The sequence below is a fragment of the Peromyscus eremicus genome, chromosome 6 (genome assembly GCF_949786415.1).
Source record: "Peromyscus eremicus chromosome 6, PerEre_H2_v1, whole genome shotgun sequence".
In the NCBI taxonomy this organism is placed as follows: Eukaryota; Metazoa; Chordata; class Mammalia; order Rodentia; family Cricetidae; genus Peromyscus; species Peromyscus eremicus.
This window is the reverse complement of record NC_081421.1, coordinates 122,520,335-122,537,028: the sequence shown is the minus strand read 5'-3', so window position 1 is coordinate 122,537,028 and position 16,694 is coordinate 122,520,335. Positions and strand designations below refer to the sequence as shown.

Below are 16,694 nucleotides of genomic sequence, written 5' to 3'. Positions count from 1 at the left end.
GAAGCTGTAGTCTGCATGACAAGCAGGTGGCTCACCTAGACTTGGGGTTGGTGCCTCACAGAGAAAAGACCAAGTTCTTAAAGGATTAGTTATTTAAATAGATTGTCATGCCTTGAAAACGCAATTGAATTGAAATTTAAGATGCCAATGACATGTCAGAAGGGTTCTCAGAGATTTCCATCCTTAGAGGGAAGTAAACTGACAGCTGTTAATTTGGGCAGTATCTTTACCTTGGAAGAGAGAGAGAGAGAGGGAAAAAAAAGAAGAAGAATCGGGGGAAGATGCGTGCTGGTTTCAGAATGCTGCCACCTGACTTATGATAGGCTGGGTAAATCCACCCAGGCTAGCGTGCTGGGGCACTTGGTTTTATCTGTCAGATATCTGGCAATTTGGTCTTTATAATTTCTGTCCTGTGTGCTACAGATGTCTGCACTTCGAGACTGCACAGTGGTGACAGAGAGATGACCTGAGGGGACAGCTTCTATCTCCACAACAATGTCCATGAACAGTTCCAAACAGCCGGTGTTTCCTGCAGCTGGACTCGTCGCAAACACAACCTGCCAAACGCAAAGCCGGCTTTCAGTATTTTTTTCAATAATCTTCATGACAGTGGGAATCTTGTCTAACAGCCTGGCCATCGCCATTCTCATGAAAGCGTATCAGAGATTCAGACAGAAGTCCAAGGCCTCCTTCCTGCTCCTGGCTAGTGGCCTGGTGATCACAGACTTTTTCGGCCATCTCATCAATGGAGGGATAGCTGTCTTTGTATACGCTTCTGATAAAGACTGGATCCGCTTCGATCAATCAAACATCCTGTGCAGTGTTTTTGGAATCTCTATGGTGTTTTCTGGTTTGTGCCCACTTTTTCTAGGCAGTGCGATGGCCATTGAGCGGTGTATCGGAGTCACCAACCCAATATTCCATTCTACAAAAATCACATCTACACACGTGAAGATGATATTGAGTGGGGTGTGCATGTTCGCTGTTTTCGTGGCTCTGCTGCCTATCCTCGGACACCGAGACTATCGAATCCAAGCGTCCAGAACCTGGTGCTTCTACAACACAGAGCACATTGAGGACTGGGAAGACCGGTTTTATCTCTTGTTCTTTTCTTTCCTGGGCCTCTTAGCTCTCGGTGTTTCGTTCTTGTGCAATGCCATCACAGGAGTCACACTCTTAAGGGTGAAGTTTAAAAGTCAGCAGCATAGACAAGGCAGATCTCACCACTTCGAGATGGTCATTCAGCTCCTGGCCATAATGTGTGTCTCCTGCATCTGCTGGAGTCCCTTTCTGGTAAGATCCTAAAGTACTGACAGTTTCTGCTTGCTTCAGTTTATCTATGTTCTCTGCAAGGTCTGTTGTCTTTATCAGAGTTGTTGGTCTAGAATGTCAGTCTTTTAAATGCTAAAATTGACTTCCATGCTCAGCTCTGGACCACATGTTTATTTTTCCCCAAGTTAAATGTGTTTCCAAACAAGTGTAAGCATAGCCTTTCTTGCTTCCCCAAGGGACACTGTAAAGTAGTAGTTTCAATATCCTGGGCATGATTATCTACTAAAATGGTGGTAGAATGAGTGGTTGTGTTGGACCATTGTGTCAGAATCAGGTGGGTTTTGATAGAAAGTGACACAGACTTTAATCTGCAGATGGAGTAGAGCAATTGTAAGGTTGCTTTGAAAATGTAAACATGAAGTCACAGCTTGCTAACTAGGGGGATGAGCTGAGATACCTGACAGGTCAGCCAACCCTGTAGATAATGAAGAGAAGACATCACCAGTTCACTAAGGCCAGAGCGATACTGACAGTGTGGGGAGAATGATTGACAGGAAGGTCAGACATTCATCCTTTTACTTTCATTTCTTTAAAAGCTCTGTAGTCAGCAGGGATATGTGACAGCTTGGTGTTTTAATCTGGAAATAGAGGAATGTGTAAAGCATTCATATTCTCTTCCAGATAGAAGACAGAAAAAGTATCAGTGAAGTTATGGCCCAAGCTCATTCACCAAATTCATTTATGATAAGAGAAATGATAATATGCAATTAAAGAGGAAAATCAAACTTCTGTAAGATGGAGGGAGAGCGACAGGTGATTTCATTCCTTTGCCTACAGTGGTGGGGAAGTGTGCTAGCATCCAGAGATGAGTATGCGGGTTGGACCAAAGTCAAAATGAGGCAGGAGGAGAAGCAAGGTGGAGGTAGAGGCAATGCTAGGTGTGGTAATCACTAAGGATGTTACCTGAAGGTCTGTTATTAATGCACTTTCCTGTATCCCAAGTACGCTAGCTGTCTGAGAATGCACAGCTCTGACGCACAGCACAGATGATTGAAAGGTTGTGAGTACAGCTCCGGTCAGATGGTTTTATTTTATAAAAAGACTTCTTTTATAAGTGCTCATTTGTTTTCATTTTATTGATTTACAACTTCAATTTAGTTCCTTAAACTGTTAAATCTTTTAAGAATCTATTCATGCTTTCCCTGGGGTAGCCAGGTAGAATGATCCACTGTACTGAGGCTTTTCCCGACAATTCAGCTTCCAGAAGACTGTCAGTTTATGGGAGCTGAGGTGAGCTAAGGCTGGAATCTGAATTGTCCTTAGTAGTATCATGTTCTAATTGAAGGACAAAAGCCAGATAAAACATGTTGAATTGCATCTGTGCTCATTTTGAGTGATCTAATTTAAGTTTATGATACTTGGCACAAGGAATTTCTTAAGTTTTTAAACTAATGTGTCTTTTCAAAATACAAAATGAGGCTGAGTGAATTGTACTTGATTTGGTAATTATGGAGGTAAAACGAAAAAGTGGGTAGAATGTTAAGGGATCTTTGAGCATGAAGGGTGAAGGTCAGAGCTTGGAAAGACCCTGTAATAAGATCACTAAAGGAGGGACCCGAGATCCAGACAGCCCAGGTGGTCTGGAGGTGTGTGCTGATTTGTTCCTATCATAATGAAGGTTCTGTTTAGCTCCGGCTTTTGACTTTGAGGAGCTGGAGTGAAAGTCTAACTCCTGTAAGACCATGGAAAAAGTGAAATCCCACTCTTGCCAAGGATATATTGAATTTACATTCTTTTTTTGCCAAAATTTTAGTTTCTTTTATTGATTGGATAGATGATATGATTTAATTTGTATTTTGAATAATTTAATGGGTTTCGTCTTTATGAGACTGTTTTCTTTTTCTCCTCCACCTCCTCTCCTTTGATTAGCATGCAAAGTAAAGTTTTCCTGAGGCATTTTCTTCACTTTCCCTGTAGGAATTATTGATATACTTATGTATTGCTGCTTCTAAAATTCTTTACAGTGTGTAAATTCCTCCTGTGTAAAGTGCACAGGAGATGCACCACAGGTACCTCTCTATTGGTCGATATTGTAAGTTGTTTCAACCATTCTAAGGATTTGGCTGGTGTATGATGTTGCCAAGTGTCTGCCAATCACCCCATTCTGGCTCGTTACCGTGGTATATTTCATTTCATGGAGGAGGAAAATGGAATTTGCTTTTTCCCAGGAATGAGATTTAGAAGTCAAGAATAAATATTGCATTTGCTTAAAATATAACTTCCTAGTAACCTTTACGTTTTGCCATATCTGTATTTCATAATTGTAATTAAGATTAACTCAGATAAATTCACTGAATTAAAATTCCAGCTGACAAATGTAAGAACCCTGACTAGGCATTTGGCTTTGAGTTACATATAGAAACACACTCACTCAAAAATCTGAGAGTCAAACAACAATTATAAAATGATCTTTTGAGCTTTCTAGGCAAATCACCTTTGCCTGGAACTTACCAGGTAGACGGGCTGTCCTTGAACTTGTGGTGAGCCTCTTGCGCTGTCCCCTGAGTGCTGGAATGACAAGCAAGCACCACCCGGCCCAGCGCCAAGTAACGGCTTCTCAGTCACCTTTGTTTGCCTTTATATATGTATGGGCAATGTTTCTTTTTAATGCTCTCTTCGTAGAATATACAACTTTAAAAGGAGTTTACTATAATTACTATGCATATTTCTCTAATTTGGCAGGGCAATAAATACTTGTTAACTGGTTGATTGGAACTTAAGTAGGATGAATGTCAAGAGATTGAAATGATTGACCAGAATGGATTCTGAGTTTTGTAGGTCTGAGTTAAGCAAGTACTGAAACTAAACGGTAAATTTTAATGTTTCCTCCATCAGCACCTGTATGTAGCTTTATGAAATGTTGAAATTCAGCTACCCCTCAGTAGAAGGCCAGATGCTTATTTTACTATCTCTTCAGAGGACAATTTTAAATGAAGGAAAACAAAGAATTTGAGGAACAAGATGATTTCCTATGTATGGAGTGTACCCAAGAAATGTGTTCTTTTGTATACGTAGAATTGAATTTTAATTTTTCTTGGGTTGTAACTCTTATGCAAATGTTTTTAGTCATCTTTGTAGTTAAATATTTAGGTGATTATCAGATACAGATAAATTGGGTGGTTAGTTTAGCTTTGACTGAAATTGCTGAAGGTCCCAGAATTATACTGACCAGATCTTATGGAGTGAGTAGTCAATGATGGGGATAGAGAATCTTCATCCTGTGGCTGTTTGGAAGGCTGACACCCATCATTTTTTAAAAACACTGAATAGAAATCTCTACATATCTCTGTCCTTATTTTATCACTGAAGAATTGAAGAGGGATACACATCTGATTATGTTAAGTGAAAAGAAAATGTAGAAAATCCATAAACATGCATTCTGGTCTGGATCCTTGGCCAAATACTTTTAATCTCTTAACATTCTGTGAACATTAACAGTCAACCAATATCTATGTGTCTAAATATGTTCATGTAACATGTGTTTATGTAGATAAGTAGCGTGTATATAATATTTGTTCTTTAATTTTTTTACTTATTATTTTATTACTATATTTATTTATTTACTTCTGTGTATGTGTATGTGTGTGATGTATACCATGTATATCCAAGTACTCTTGGAGGCCAGAAGAGTGTATCAGATTCTTTGGAGCTGGAGTCACTCAGGTCCTTTGACAGATAAGCAAGTGCTTGTAAATACTGAGTCATCTCTCCAGTGCCATATGTATTTTCATACATATACAATACACATTTGCATATATGCGTGTGTGTGTGTGTATGTAGTATCTATATATGTAGTATATATATATATATATTTATTTATATATACAGAGAGAGATTATACACAATTGTTAAATTATTTACAAAGTTAAAAATATTAACTAATACACCTTTACGTCTGACCATGTCAGATAAGAAGGATTCCATTGAAGTAGAGAACAAAGTGAACACCAAGTAACCAACCATAAGGTACACAGAGGACCTAGCTCAGACCTATACAGGTCTGTGCTTCTCAATTCCCTACCCAACCATAAGGTGTATGCAGAGGACCTAGCTCAGACCCATACAGGTCTGTGCTTCTCGATTCACGGGGAGTGGGGGCTATCTCTGATTCCTTTGCCTGCACTTCGGACTCTTTTCCTCCTACTGAGTTGCCTTGTCCAGCTGTGATACGAGAGTTTATGCCTAGTCTTATTGTATCTTGTTAGGCCACGTTTGGTGGATATCCCTGGGAGGCCTGCTCTCTCTCCTCTCTCTCTCTCTCTCTCTCTCTCTCTCTCTCTCTTAAGGGAAACTGAGGAGTTGATCTGGAAGAGAGGGAAGGTGTGGGGAAGGATGGAAAGAGGGGAGGTGTGGGTAGGGACTGGATGGAGTGGAGGGGCGGGGGGGGGGACTTTGGTCGAGATGTAATGAGAGAATAAAAGTTAAAAAAAAAAAAAAAACCAAACGAACAAGCAAACAAACAAAAAGAGCAAAGTGGACTCTCCCCGTGCTATTTCCTATCTTGGCAAAAGGTGTTTTGTTTCTTGTTTTGGTTATCATTTGATTGCTGCTGACTTACGGGTCATCTCAGCTGCTTTCCATCTTAAACGGCAGTGTGTCTTTGGAATATGAGAGTCACAGTGCAGGTCCCTGGAAGGATCTATGACTCCAGGGTTCTACTGCTGTAAAGGTACCCAACAACTCAGACACATACAATTGGTGGTTCCTTGGTGGTTCCTTTCAGAAGAAAGGATACAGTAAGTGGTCCTATGCTAACAAGGTTTAAATTCTGCAGATGAGGGCAGCCTTCTCACACTGGATAGGCATGAAGCAGGTGACAGCAAGGGTCACTGAGCAGCTGGCACCGAAGTGGACTTGAAAACTCGGGGAGCACATTCCCACCCTGAGTCTTGACATCTTTTGCCTAGAGCACTCCTGACTTTCCTGTGGCTTTTACACTGTTTTCCTGTTGTTCAAATATTGCTTCTTCTAGGCTGTCTTAAAAATGATCATTTCAGCTGTCAGTGGTGGCATACACCTTTCATCCCAGCACTTGGGAGACAGAAGCAGGCAGATCCCTGTGAGTTTGGGGCCGGCCTGGTCTATAGAGCGAGTTCCAGGACAGCCAGAGCTGTTACACAGAGAAACCCTGTCTCAAAAAAAAGAAAAAAAAGAAAAAAGAAAAAGAAAAAAAAACCATAAATAAATAAATATAAAATAAACAAAATAAAATCATTTATCCACTTTTCTCTTCCCTTTCTCTGCTTTATTTCCCTCAAAACACTCAGAAGTATGTAGTATTTCTTAGTTTGTCTGGTAGTTGTTCGGCCTTTGCCTCTTTTATGTAAGCTCCGAGAGGTAGGGACCTTGTTTATTGCTATATCCTCAGTTCCCCGCTCAGTATTGGGCCCATGGTTGGTTTTTATAGTAGCTGTAGCAGAATATTATGCAATGGAATGTTTAATGTGTGACTACATTGTCTCAGCTTTGCATTCTATATGTGGCCTGGTTGGATTTGGACCCCTCAATTCATGATTGGAATTGGAATGTTCAGAGAGGAGGAAAACTTTCACCTGGATGTTCCCAAGTAATAGAATCTTTGAGAACCCTGGGCATTCTGAAGCCTGAATCTGGATTAGAATTTAGGGTCTGGTCAGCGTCTAGAATCTTATAGATAAACAAGGCTTGGGATTTTACTTTCTATTATTATGATAATCTGTTTATGTGTCATTTCCTCAATTAGTCTTAGTGGTCCTTGGTGTTGTGCCCTATGGCATTTGTGTTTTAGATTTTAAACACGGGGGGGGGGGGGCGGGGGGGGGCAAGTGTTAGTCAACATGTGTTTAACAAAAAACTAACAAACCAAGCATTGAATGGGAATTACTGAGGCAAAAGGAAATATTAGGCAATAAAAGGGCAGTATAATCTATCCTCATGGTTTTTAGCATTGTCTTTCTCTTTCCTGACACTCTGTAACACATGTGGTAATCTTGTCAGGGGGCAAGAGGAGAAAATTACTTAGAATAAAGACTTCCAGATGTTTCATGCTCAGTGTCATAAAACGCAATCTTTAAATGTTGAAATTTGTAAAATTGGGCTTGGTCATGTCATGTCTCTACTGGCTGATTGAATTAATACATGTGTGTATATGTCTGTCTATCTACTTAACTACCTAACTTCCTATTTATATCTTGATTTGTATATTTTTTGAGGCAGATGTTAGATATCCCAGATTGGCCTTAAACTCATTATGTAGCCAAAGATGATTTCAAACTTCTGTCTCTACCTCCTGAATTCTAGGATTACATGTGTAGGCCACCACACCTAATGTCCGTAGTGCTGGAGATGGAATCCAAGGCTTTGTGAATGCTCCACATGCACTTGGTCGACGGAGTCATGTTTCCAGCTCTTGGTTTGTATAGTAAGACTAGAAGACCAGACACTTTATATTTATAAACCAATCCTCGGACTAACCAGGCAGACTGTCTACAGATGTGGAAGCAGTCTGTAGAGAGAGTCCTTTGGATGAGTCTTCCTCAGGGGTGTTTCCTTCAGCTGAGGGTAGCTACCTTGCCCATGATTATGCCACTGTCTCGTCTGTGGTCATCTATAGTGACAGATAAACATGGAACTGGAGAACTCTGGCCCATGTCTCACTTGGGACATGTCCACAGTGGGCTTCCTACTTTCAAGCTTGCTGAGGTACCAAGCAGAGGGCTTTCCTCACAGTTTCTTAGCAGCTTGGCTTCTGCCTAGTCTTGCTACCCTTGCTGACCCACAGTTGGAAAGTGTTTGGTATAAAGACCTTTAGCTGAATGCTAATTTCCTGCAGAGTTTACTTTGGGACAGTGATTCAGAAGTCTGTTTGCTCATGTCTTATCTACATATAAAGCATTTTGCCTATAGACTTGGAATAGGACCAGATAAGCATGTTGCACTCTGCATATGGAATTGAACTTGGTTGAGAAGAGTAACATTTTTCCCCATGAAAAATCTGCCCAGTGAATGTTAATTAATTAAAGAAAAGACACTGCTAGGCTGAGAAATTCCACAAAAATCAATTGCTTAAAATGAGCATGGTGGTCTGGAAGATTTTGTTATTTTAAGTTCATTTGTTCTTGGCAAAACAAGATTTGTTGTTTTCAAGAAGAAAGACATAAAAATTCCCAAAGATGTCACAGGCATGGAGACAACACTTACAAAACAGTACTTGAACCATTTAAGTATAAACAAATCACAAACATGTGAATTATAGTTATGTCCTCATGTCTTCTGATTTACTATGTGAGATTTTTATTAAGCCTCTATACATTTAAGGAACAATTCAAGATGTGAATGTTTCCAGATCTTCCTGGATTCCCAGATATAATTTTATGTGTTTGGACTTGTGTGAACAGGAGGTATATGAAATGCAATCACATCTGCGTTTGGTTTGAAAGGCCGTAACAGCCACACCAATTTGACTGCCATAACAATATTGTTTATCTGTGTTCAGGAAGGAATGGGGGAAATTCGTCTTTTGATCCTTGTAAACATATCTCTCAAAGCTACTGCCGACTTGCCACTCTGTCCTCTGACCTGGATGTGAGGGTGTTAGTGCCATTGACTGGATGCAGTTGTAATTTCCACAGACAGGGAGGCAGTGTTCTCATTCCTGCTCAGCTATTGAATCCCCAAATGAAAACCAGACTGTAGGATGCTGAGAGGGACTTGGGATGTAGTGTGATCATGAAGGAGACAGAGACAATTGGATTCTGCAGAAGGACTCATCCTAGCTTTTTGAGCTTTGTGGCAAATCAAGCCTTGCCTTGAGAGCAGTTAGAACACTGACTGGGAGCAGGACCACTTCTTTGCTATCACTTTGGAGTTACCCTGAGCTAATGGTATTTGACTTTCTAAACACTGTAACAGAGCCATCAGCACATAGTAGTTAACAACTACAACAACAACAACAACAACAACAACATTCTATGACGCTATAGCCATGATTTCTGCTCACCATGCTGATTAAATTAATTGTGTTTAGTTCAGATATTCTTCATGCTTTTCCCCCACTAAGATGGGCTGGCTGAAGCACAGAAAAAGGGTAGATTTTTTTTTTATGATTTCAGAAAAACTTTTTGGACATTTTTACTTGTTCCTGATTCTGATCCTTATTTCAGTATCACATCAGAAGTAGATGGTGCCTGCTAATCCTTTGTACCTTGCTCCATTTAAATATTCTTATACTGCAGGTAACGAATCAAGTTAAAGTTAGCAAAAATAGTTGGAACCATCACAAGGCACCATGCTTGGGGCTGTGAGTGGTGCAGCAAGAAGAAGACAAGCTCCTTTCCAGAGAGGGGACAGCTAGATCAAGTAAGAGGGGTAGGTTTTTGCTCTTGAAGTGGCGGTGGTGGCGACAGAGGACAGAGGTTTAGAGCCAGCTCGCAGGCCTCCTTTCCTCCACTTGGCCATGTGATTGGAATGATTTACTCTCATACAAAGTGGGTATCTCAGTAGCATCTACTTTATAGGTTTGTGGCAAAAACTGGATCAACTAATACATGTGAAGAAGCATTTGAAATTGTGTCTCATGTACATTAAGTGCCATATGTTTTTAGTTATTATGCTATTATTTTATTGTTGCTGTTACTATGAAATGACAATCCTGTCATATAGTAATTTTGTCAATGAGATACCCTAAGGGACTTTAAAATGACTGAGTTAATGAAATGAGTGTTCTGTGAGGAGCTGTCCCTTCCACTTTGGAGACTCATTAGTACTTAGCTACTGATTTGACAGATTCTTACTATGCACTTGTCCCGTGACAGGCACTGTTACATTATTCTAGAACATCAACCACCAGGATTCAACTGTTTGTAAAATTTATGGCCTCAAGTAAGGGTACTTGAAGAAGGTGAAGGGATGTGTGTCAGAAGTTGAAATAAAGTCATAGCAGGTATTTTATTGTGGATGAGATTGTCTTTGACAATTCATACAATAGAGAAGTGTCTAGAGAATATCGTTTAGAAAGAAAAGTTACTTGGCATGGAAATCCAAAGCCATAAGTGTTCAAACCCAAAAGGAAAAAAAGAATAATGTCTACCATAGAATAATGTCTATAGATAGAAAAGTATGCATTTGAGACAGCGTTGTTTGTGCAGGTTGTAACAACACTAGAATACAGTAGATTGCAGAGAATTAATATTTTTCAACTGAAAATAGATTCTTTTCTCATACGATACGTTGTGACCACCGTTTCTCCTCCCTCCACTACTCCCAGCATGGGTCAGCAATGAATTAATATGAAGAGATATTTTTCAAGCAATGAAATTAGCACTAGAACAATTAAATTGGATTTAGCTCAGTGGTAGAGCACTTGCTTAGCAAGCGCAAAGCCCTGGGTTCGGTCCTCAGCTGCAGAAAAAAAATTGGATAATAAATATTGAATTATTAAAGTAATATTTCATACAATCTTTGGATAAGTGACATGACTCAAAATGCAGAAGACACATAAAACATTGTTGAGAAGGGAACTTCAGAAGTTTCTAGTACTTTGTAAGCATGCAGGTTAAAAACATTTTGGGAAAAACTAAAAATAAAAAATAATTTAAATTTCTATGAATTTTAATAGTAGAAATTCTAAAACTAAAAATGTACTTAGATTTTCCCTTGCTCACTAACTCCTTCATTGGCCTGCTCCTTGCTGAGGGGAGAACTGAGTGTCTCCCAAGTAGGAGGCAGAGAACCCAGTAGGAGAAACATCCTCAGAAAACCATTGCCATGAACTCTCAGAAACAGACCCTCAGCTCCTTCGCAGGCTGTGCTAGAAAGTGGTTAGAGCTTTTGCCTTGAATGTAGAGGGTTGAAGGTTCAATCACAAGCCCTGAAAAAATACTTAATGGCTGTATGTAATGACACTAGTTTCTAATGCATGACTATAATCTGTCTAGTAAATCTAATTATTGCACACGAATCTATTTTTAATATGGGGTGGGCATAACAATTTCTATTTTTTTTTACTCTTCTTAGAACAAGCCAAGAGCCAACTGCCCACTAACTGTGAAGCCCTGGGTGGAGCACAAATGTGCATGACTGAGGACCAATCACAGGGTTGTAGCAGTTACAGAGCAGAGACTAGCTGTTGTTATTGTCACATGTTCATCATTTTGCTTTTCATATTCATATTCATGGCTCAGGATCAGAAGAGAGAAAAGGAGTTAGGAACGAGTAAATGGCTGGGAGATGAAAAGCAGGGATGGGGATGGAGAACAGACAGAGCTATGAGGGCTAAAGAAGTCTAGCAGTGTGTGTGTGTGTGTGTGTGTGTGTGTGTGTGTGTGTGTGTGTGTGTGCGCGCGCGCGCATGTGTCTGTGTTGGGGGAGGGGCAGGTGGCAGGGCCTGCTTAGGAACTCTGTTGGAAAGCCAGGCCTTCCTTCACACCCACAGCTGCCATCTTCACACTGAAAAACATTCCGTTTCATATATTGCACTCTCTTAAGCTACATAGAAAGACTTCATTAGCTGTAACACTTCTGTCAAAAGCACAGCAGACTGGAAGTTAGGGTCAAATTTCCTGAACCCTGCTACCGTAAGGGAACCTGCTTGCATTCTTCCACTCAGCTAGCATGGGGTGAGTGTTACTTTAGGTTTTTGATTAATGGACCAAAAGATTCTCTGTCCCAATGATTGTTAGGTCTCTTTTGTGCAAGGGCATGTGTATTTTTCTAAGTGGTTTATCAAGAACTATTTGGGTATCAAAGAACAGGTAATTCTGATATTCAAAATAATTAGAAAATCATTTGTATAAGAGGAATTGATTTTCAATTTTTATTGCAATTTAATTTAGTACTTTGATTTGTTGGTAGAAAATTGATCAATTTCTTTTGTGGTTACTGCCTTTCGTTTGATGTGTAGGAAGTGATTTTCTAAGAATAGGCTGATGTGACAATATTTATCTGATTTTCTTTTCTATCACTTTTCCCTTTATTTTTAATATATTCTTATCTATATCCACACCCACATCTATATCTTACTCTATGTATGTATCTGTATGCACATCACATCTGTATCTATAGCTATATCTTTCTATCAGGCCAGCAAGCTCTCAGAATCTGCCTGACTCTGCTTCCCAGTGCCTGGATTACAGGCTTTCGTAGGAAGGCCTGCTTTTTTTTCTTTAGGGTTTGGGCCTCGTGTTTCCATAGAAAGCGCTCTTGCCACCGAGTCATTTCCATAGTCCCACGATGTTTATGTTTTAAATACATTTACCACTCAATTTGGTTTGATTTCAGAGTTAATAATCGAGTTTTATTTTGAACAGTTAGCTAGTTGCCCTCAAATAACTAGTGACTATTTTAAATTCCTAACTGTCTTGCATATGGAATTCTTATATAGTACATGTTTAGATCTTCCTGAACCTGTTAGCTAATTCTATTTATCTACTTTTTTTTTTTCCTTTTTGAGAAAAGGTCTCCCTTTGTAGCCCTGGCTGTCCTGGAACTTTCTATGTAAACCAGGCTGGCCTCAAACTCACAGAGGTCTGCCTGCCTTTGCCTCCCAAGTGCTGTGATTAAAGGCGTGTGCCACTGTGCTCAGCTATTCATTTCCCTTTTTATCCAGCACAGGTATCTTTTCATTCTTTTCTTCACAAAAGTCTACACAATTTGTCTGAAGAAATCTGATGTCCTGTTTTTATTGTTCTGGTTGTATTCTGAAATTCGGTAATAGTAGTTTCCTGTGAGGTGTCTTTGGAAACATCATGGGTTAGATGAGAAACCTCTTTCCCTAAGTTTTATTAAAGTCAGAGTTACGTGTTCACAGCGCTTGTTTCATCCTGGCCCTTGTTAGCCTGTACAGCGGCTATGACTGCCTTTATCATACCACAGACAGGCCAGGGCTGAGTTACTGTCCCCTACAAAGTGTCAGGGCCTACTCTACACTGCAGAGAGGTTTCATGTTCGTGTGCCCCACTCTCCCTGCCACTGAGCCCCTCTCACCTCTTTGCACTTCCTCTGGAAAGGCTTGTAGCCATGGAAGGTGCCACTAACTGGCCATGCTGATGGAATCAGGGCAGGAAGAATGAGTCACTTGCTTAAACCAGAGAGGTCATTGTTTCTCAAAACCTGTATTTCTTACAATATTATGTATAAACAATAAAGACTGGTTTTACAATGTCAAATTAATTTAATATGTGATTTTTGCCAACGCAGTCATTTTGTCTGTAAGATGTTGGAATGAACAGCATAACCACATAGTACTGAGTCGACTTTCAGACTGTCCTGAGCTGTCTTTGTGTTTGGGTGTAGACATTCCTGCAATGCATCTTTGAAGCAAAACAGGTCAAGACTTTCTTTCCTCTTCTCTCATGTCTTCAGTGCCTTTTGGTTGATGCTTGAGGCTGGGAGCAAGAAAACAAAATATGCTCAGAAACTTCCCATCAGCGGCAACTTCCCATCCCTGTGCGGCAGCCTGTACCTGAATAGGAGCTTTCTCTGCTAATTCGGTAGAGTGTGAAGGTGAACTAGATGAGGGTCAGAGAGTGGAAGAGTGTGGATAAATCCACTTTGAAAAGGTTGATTTTTAAAGAGCTCCAGGAACTTGGTGCTGCCCACAGTGGTCCTCAGTACCTGGAATTGCCCCATCCCCCTGGCAGTCCTGCTATGGTTTGGGTTCAGTGTTGCCTAAGACCAGGGTATTAGTAAGAAACTTCTGAGAATTTTCCTCCAGTGTGGCTCACCCTAAGGGGTTGCTTAAATAAGAAATGTTCCTTTTCAGTCAGGCTTTAATAGAATTGCTCATGGGAGGAAGAAAAAAAAAAAGTGTGCAAAGACCTTCACATCCCTTATTTTCTAGTATGTAAGTTCCTTTTTAATTGTAAATAAGAATGCACCAGATAGCTCCGTCACTGCAACAAATGGAGAGTTCGTTTCTGATGTAATTTGGTATCATATGCTTATAACTGTACTTTTAACTTTTTTATTTCTGAGATTATAATTTAATTACATTTGTCTCTTCCCTATATTTTTACCACCAGTAGTTCCCACAGTTTCCAGTATGTGGTCCTCCTCTCCCAATTCTGAGTTCATCTCAGTTCTTTGCCCTTTTTTGCCAAGGTTGATAGACTTGAATGGTGTCGATAATTTGGTCATAACAATAAAATTAGGGCAAGAAGAAAGAATCACCTTAAACCAAAGAGGTCATATCTATCCCCAAATGAGAAAAGTATCCACTCTACCAAATATTAAAAAATAAACCAAAACAATCAATCGAACAAACATCTAAACCCCTTACATAAATTGGTAGGTTCTGGCACTTTTATAGGGCATATGGCGATTCTTTCCCCCACTGAAAGCCTAAAGCAGCTAAAGCCAACTCTTTCTTATTTCAAGGGAATACAAACAACCACTCTGCTAACAAAGAAAATAACCAAACAATTCTAAATGCATGACAGTGAACAGAGGGCTTTGCTTTTCAAAACCGACCATTCATACTTAGAGAAGGCTGCTGTGTGAGCACAACGTCAAGGCCAACTTGCTGAAAGTGTTTTCCGAGTAGGAAGGAAGACAGTGATCTATCTAGGAGCGAATTCTATGTGCCCTGTTGGCCTTTCCCTAACTACTCAAGTCTGGTTTGTCTCTATAAGTTGAACACTCACAACACAAAGCCAGTCAGTCAGATGAGATTGTATATTCCACACTGTCCACCTAGGAGACTATTTTATTTATGCATGGCTGAAACAGTGGGTGGATAACATATTTTACACACATCCATCCTTTGTCTCAAACACCTCCCTTGGTTTTGAATGGCATTAGGAGACAGGCATCCTTCTGTGTTCATCCACATGGACCACCTTTTCTTGGACTTCTGGGTTTGTTTTGCTTGTTTCTCAAAAATTGAAGCTGAAATAAACACAGTTCACCCAGAGATTATTTATCTGCTAAACAGTGTAAGGAGACAGGAAGAAATCACTTAGAAAGCATGCTTCATTGTGTTTTCTGAATGATGCCCTGCACCTTCAGGTACAGAGCAAAGGCCTAGCATGCAAGAAGTCCCCAGGAATTTCTCTGCTGCCACCCCAGTCCTTACAAGAACAAAGCACTGTCAGCACACTTTGACTCAGAGGATGAAGATCTCTCTTTAGAATGAGCTTCACTTTCCCTGTCCCCGGAAGGCCACTGGGCACTGTATGAAAGGAGAACTCTGGGCCTCCCTGGACTGTTCTCCTGGGAGAGGGTGACTTCAGGAATAGATCAATATAGTTTATTGAGTAACGCTTTTATAGCTAAAATCGTAACCGTTCCATGTGAATGCTAGATGTTGACTAATGTTTCTCCTTGCAGAATTTAAACAAACAACAAACAGCACATTCTTTCATTGATACAATGCCAAACTTGTGTGATCTCATGTGAAAAATCACAAAGATATTCAAATCTATCTATATGTGGCTGGTGAAAATTATCTCTAAGAGTATGTTACCCTGGAAGACAGAGGCAGGAGGATCAGGAGTTCAGGATCAGCCTCAGCTACAAATTAAGTTCAAAGCCAGCCTGGGCTACATGAGATCCTGACTAAACAAACAATCAAACAAATAAACAAACAAAACAACCCCTCCAAAATCTCCCCCAAACAATAAAAACCCCAAACCAAACCGAAACCGAAACAAATGAACAAACAAACAAAAAACCAAAAAAAAAAAAAACCCAACCAAACAAATAACAAAGTAATATTTTACTATAGCATATTAAATTAATTGAATTCTTTTTTTGAATTACAGTCCTGAAATTCTTGATTTGCCTTTCATTACCTTTACGGTATTCTCTATGAAATCTGCCCTGGTTATTCCATTTTACATTTATCTCACATTGGATAAAACAGATCGAATTTGATCTGCTCCTAGTGTGTTTGTTTGGTGACTGGCTGTCTCTCAAGTTAGTGGAAACTCCTCGGTGACAAGCCAATGTCATCTGTTTCTACTTTGCTCCCTGTGGTGCCTTGTACGTGGTTTGGAAAGGTCCAAGGAAAATAAAGCTCGTCCTTTAGAATCTTTTAATCACAAATAAAAATTCATGAAGGAAATAACATCCTTAGTGGCAATAGTAATTAAGTGCCTAGGATGTTATATAAGGGTTTTGCTAGAAAAATATTATTTTTTGAAGAATGTTACAACTTTTTTGAAGTATAACTATAAAACTGTCATTGTGGTGATTGTTTTGTTTTTAAAGTTCTTGCTTAGATGTTTTATTCTAAGAATTCAGAATTAATGTACTAAGAAAAACCCTGCATGCTTATCTCCTACTGTGTACATAGGCAGATAGAGCTCAAATGCTGTTGAATCTCACAGTGTTCCTCTTCTACTTGTCCTCAGACACAGAGAACATTAATGAGTGTTTGGAGGGCA

General features: G+C 39.8%; 1 protein-coding gene across 1 annotated transcript in view; it reads left to right on the top strand.

Annotated features, from left to right (window-relative positions):
- Window positions 1-429: 429 nt before the first annotated feature.
- Window positions 430-16,694, top strand: part of Ptgfr (prostaglandin F receptor) — a 40,002-nt gene continuing 23,737 nt past the window's right edge. Inside the window, exon 1 of the mRNA XM_059265050.1 lies at window positions 430-1,293. Coding sequence (XP_059121033.1) covers window positions 496-1,293 — 798 coding nt within the window. The 5' untranslated portion in view covers window positions 430-495. The remainder of the gene's footprint in view (window positions 1,294-16,694) is intronic.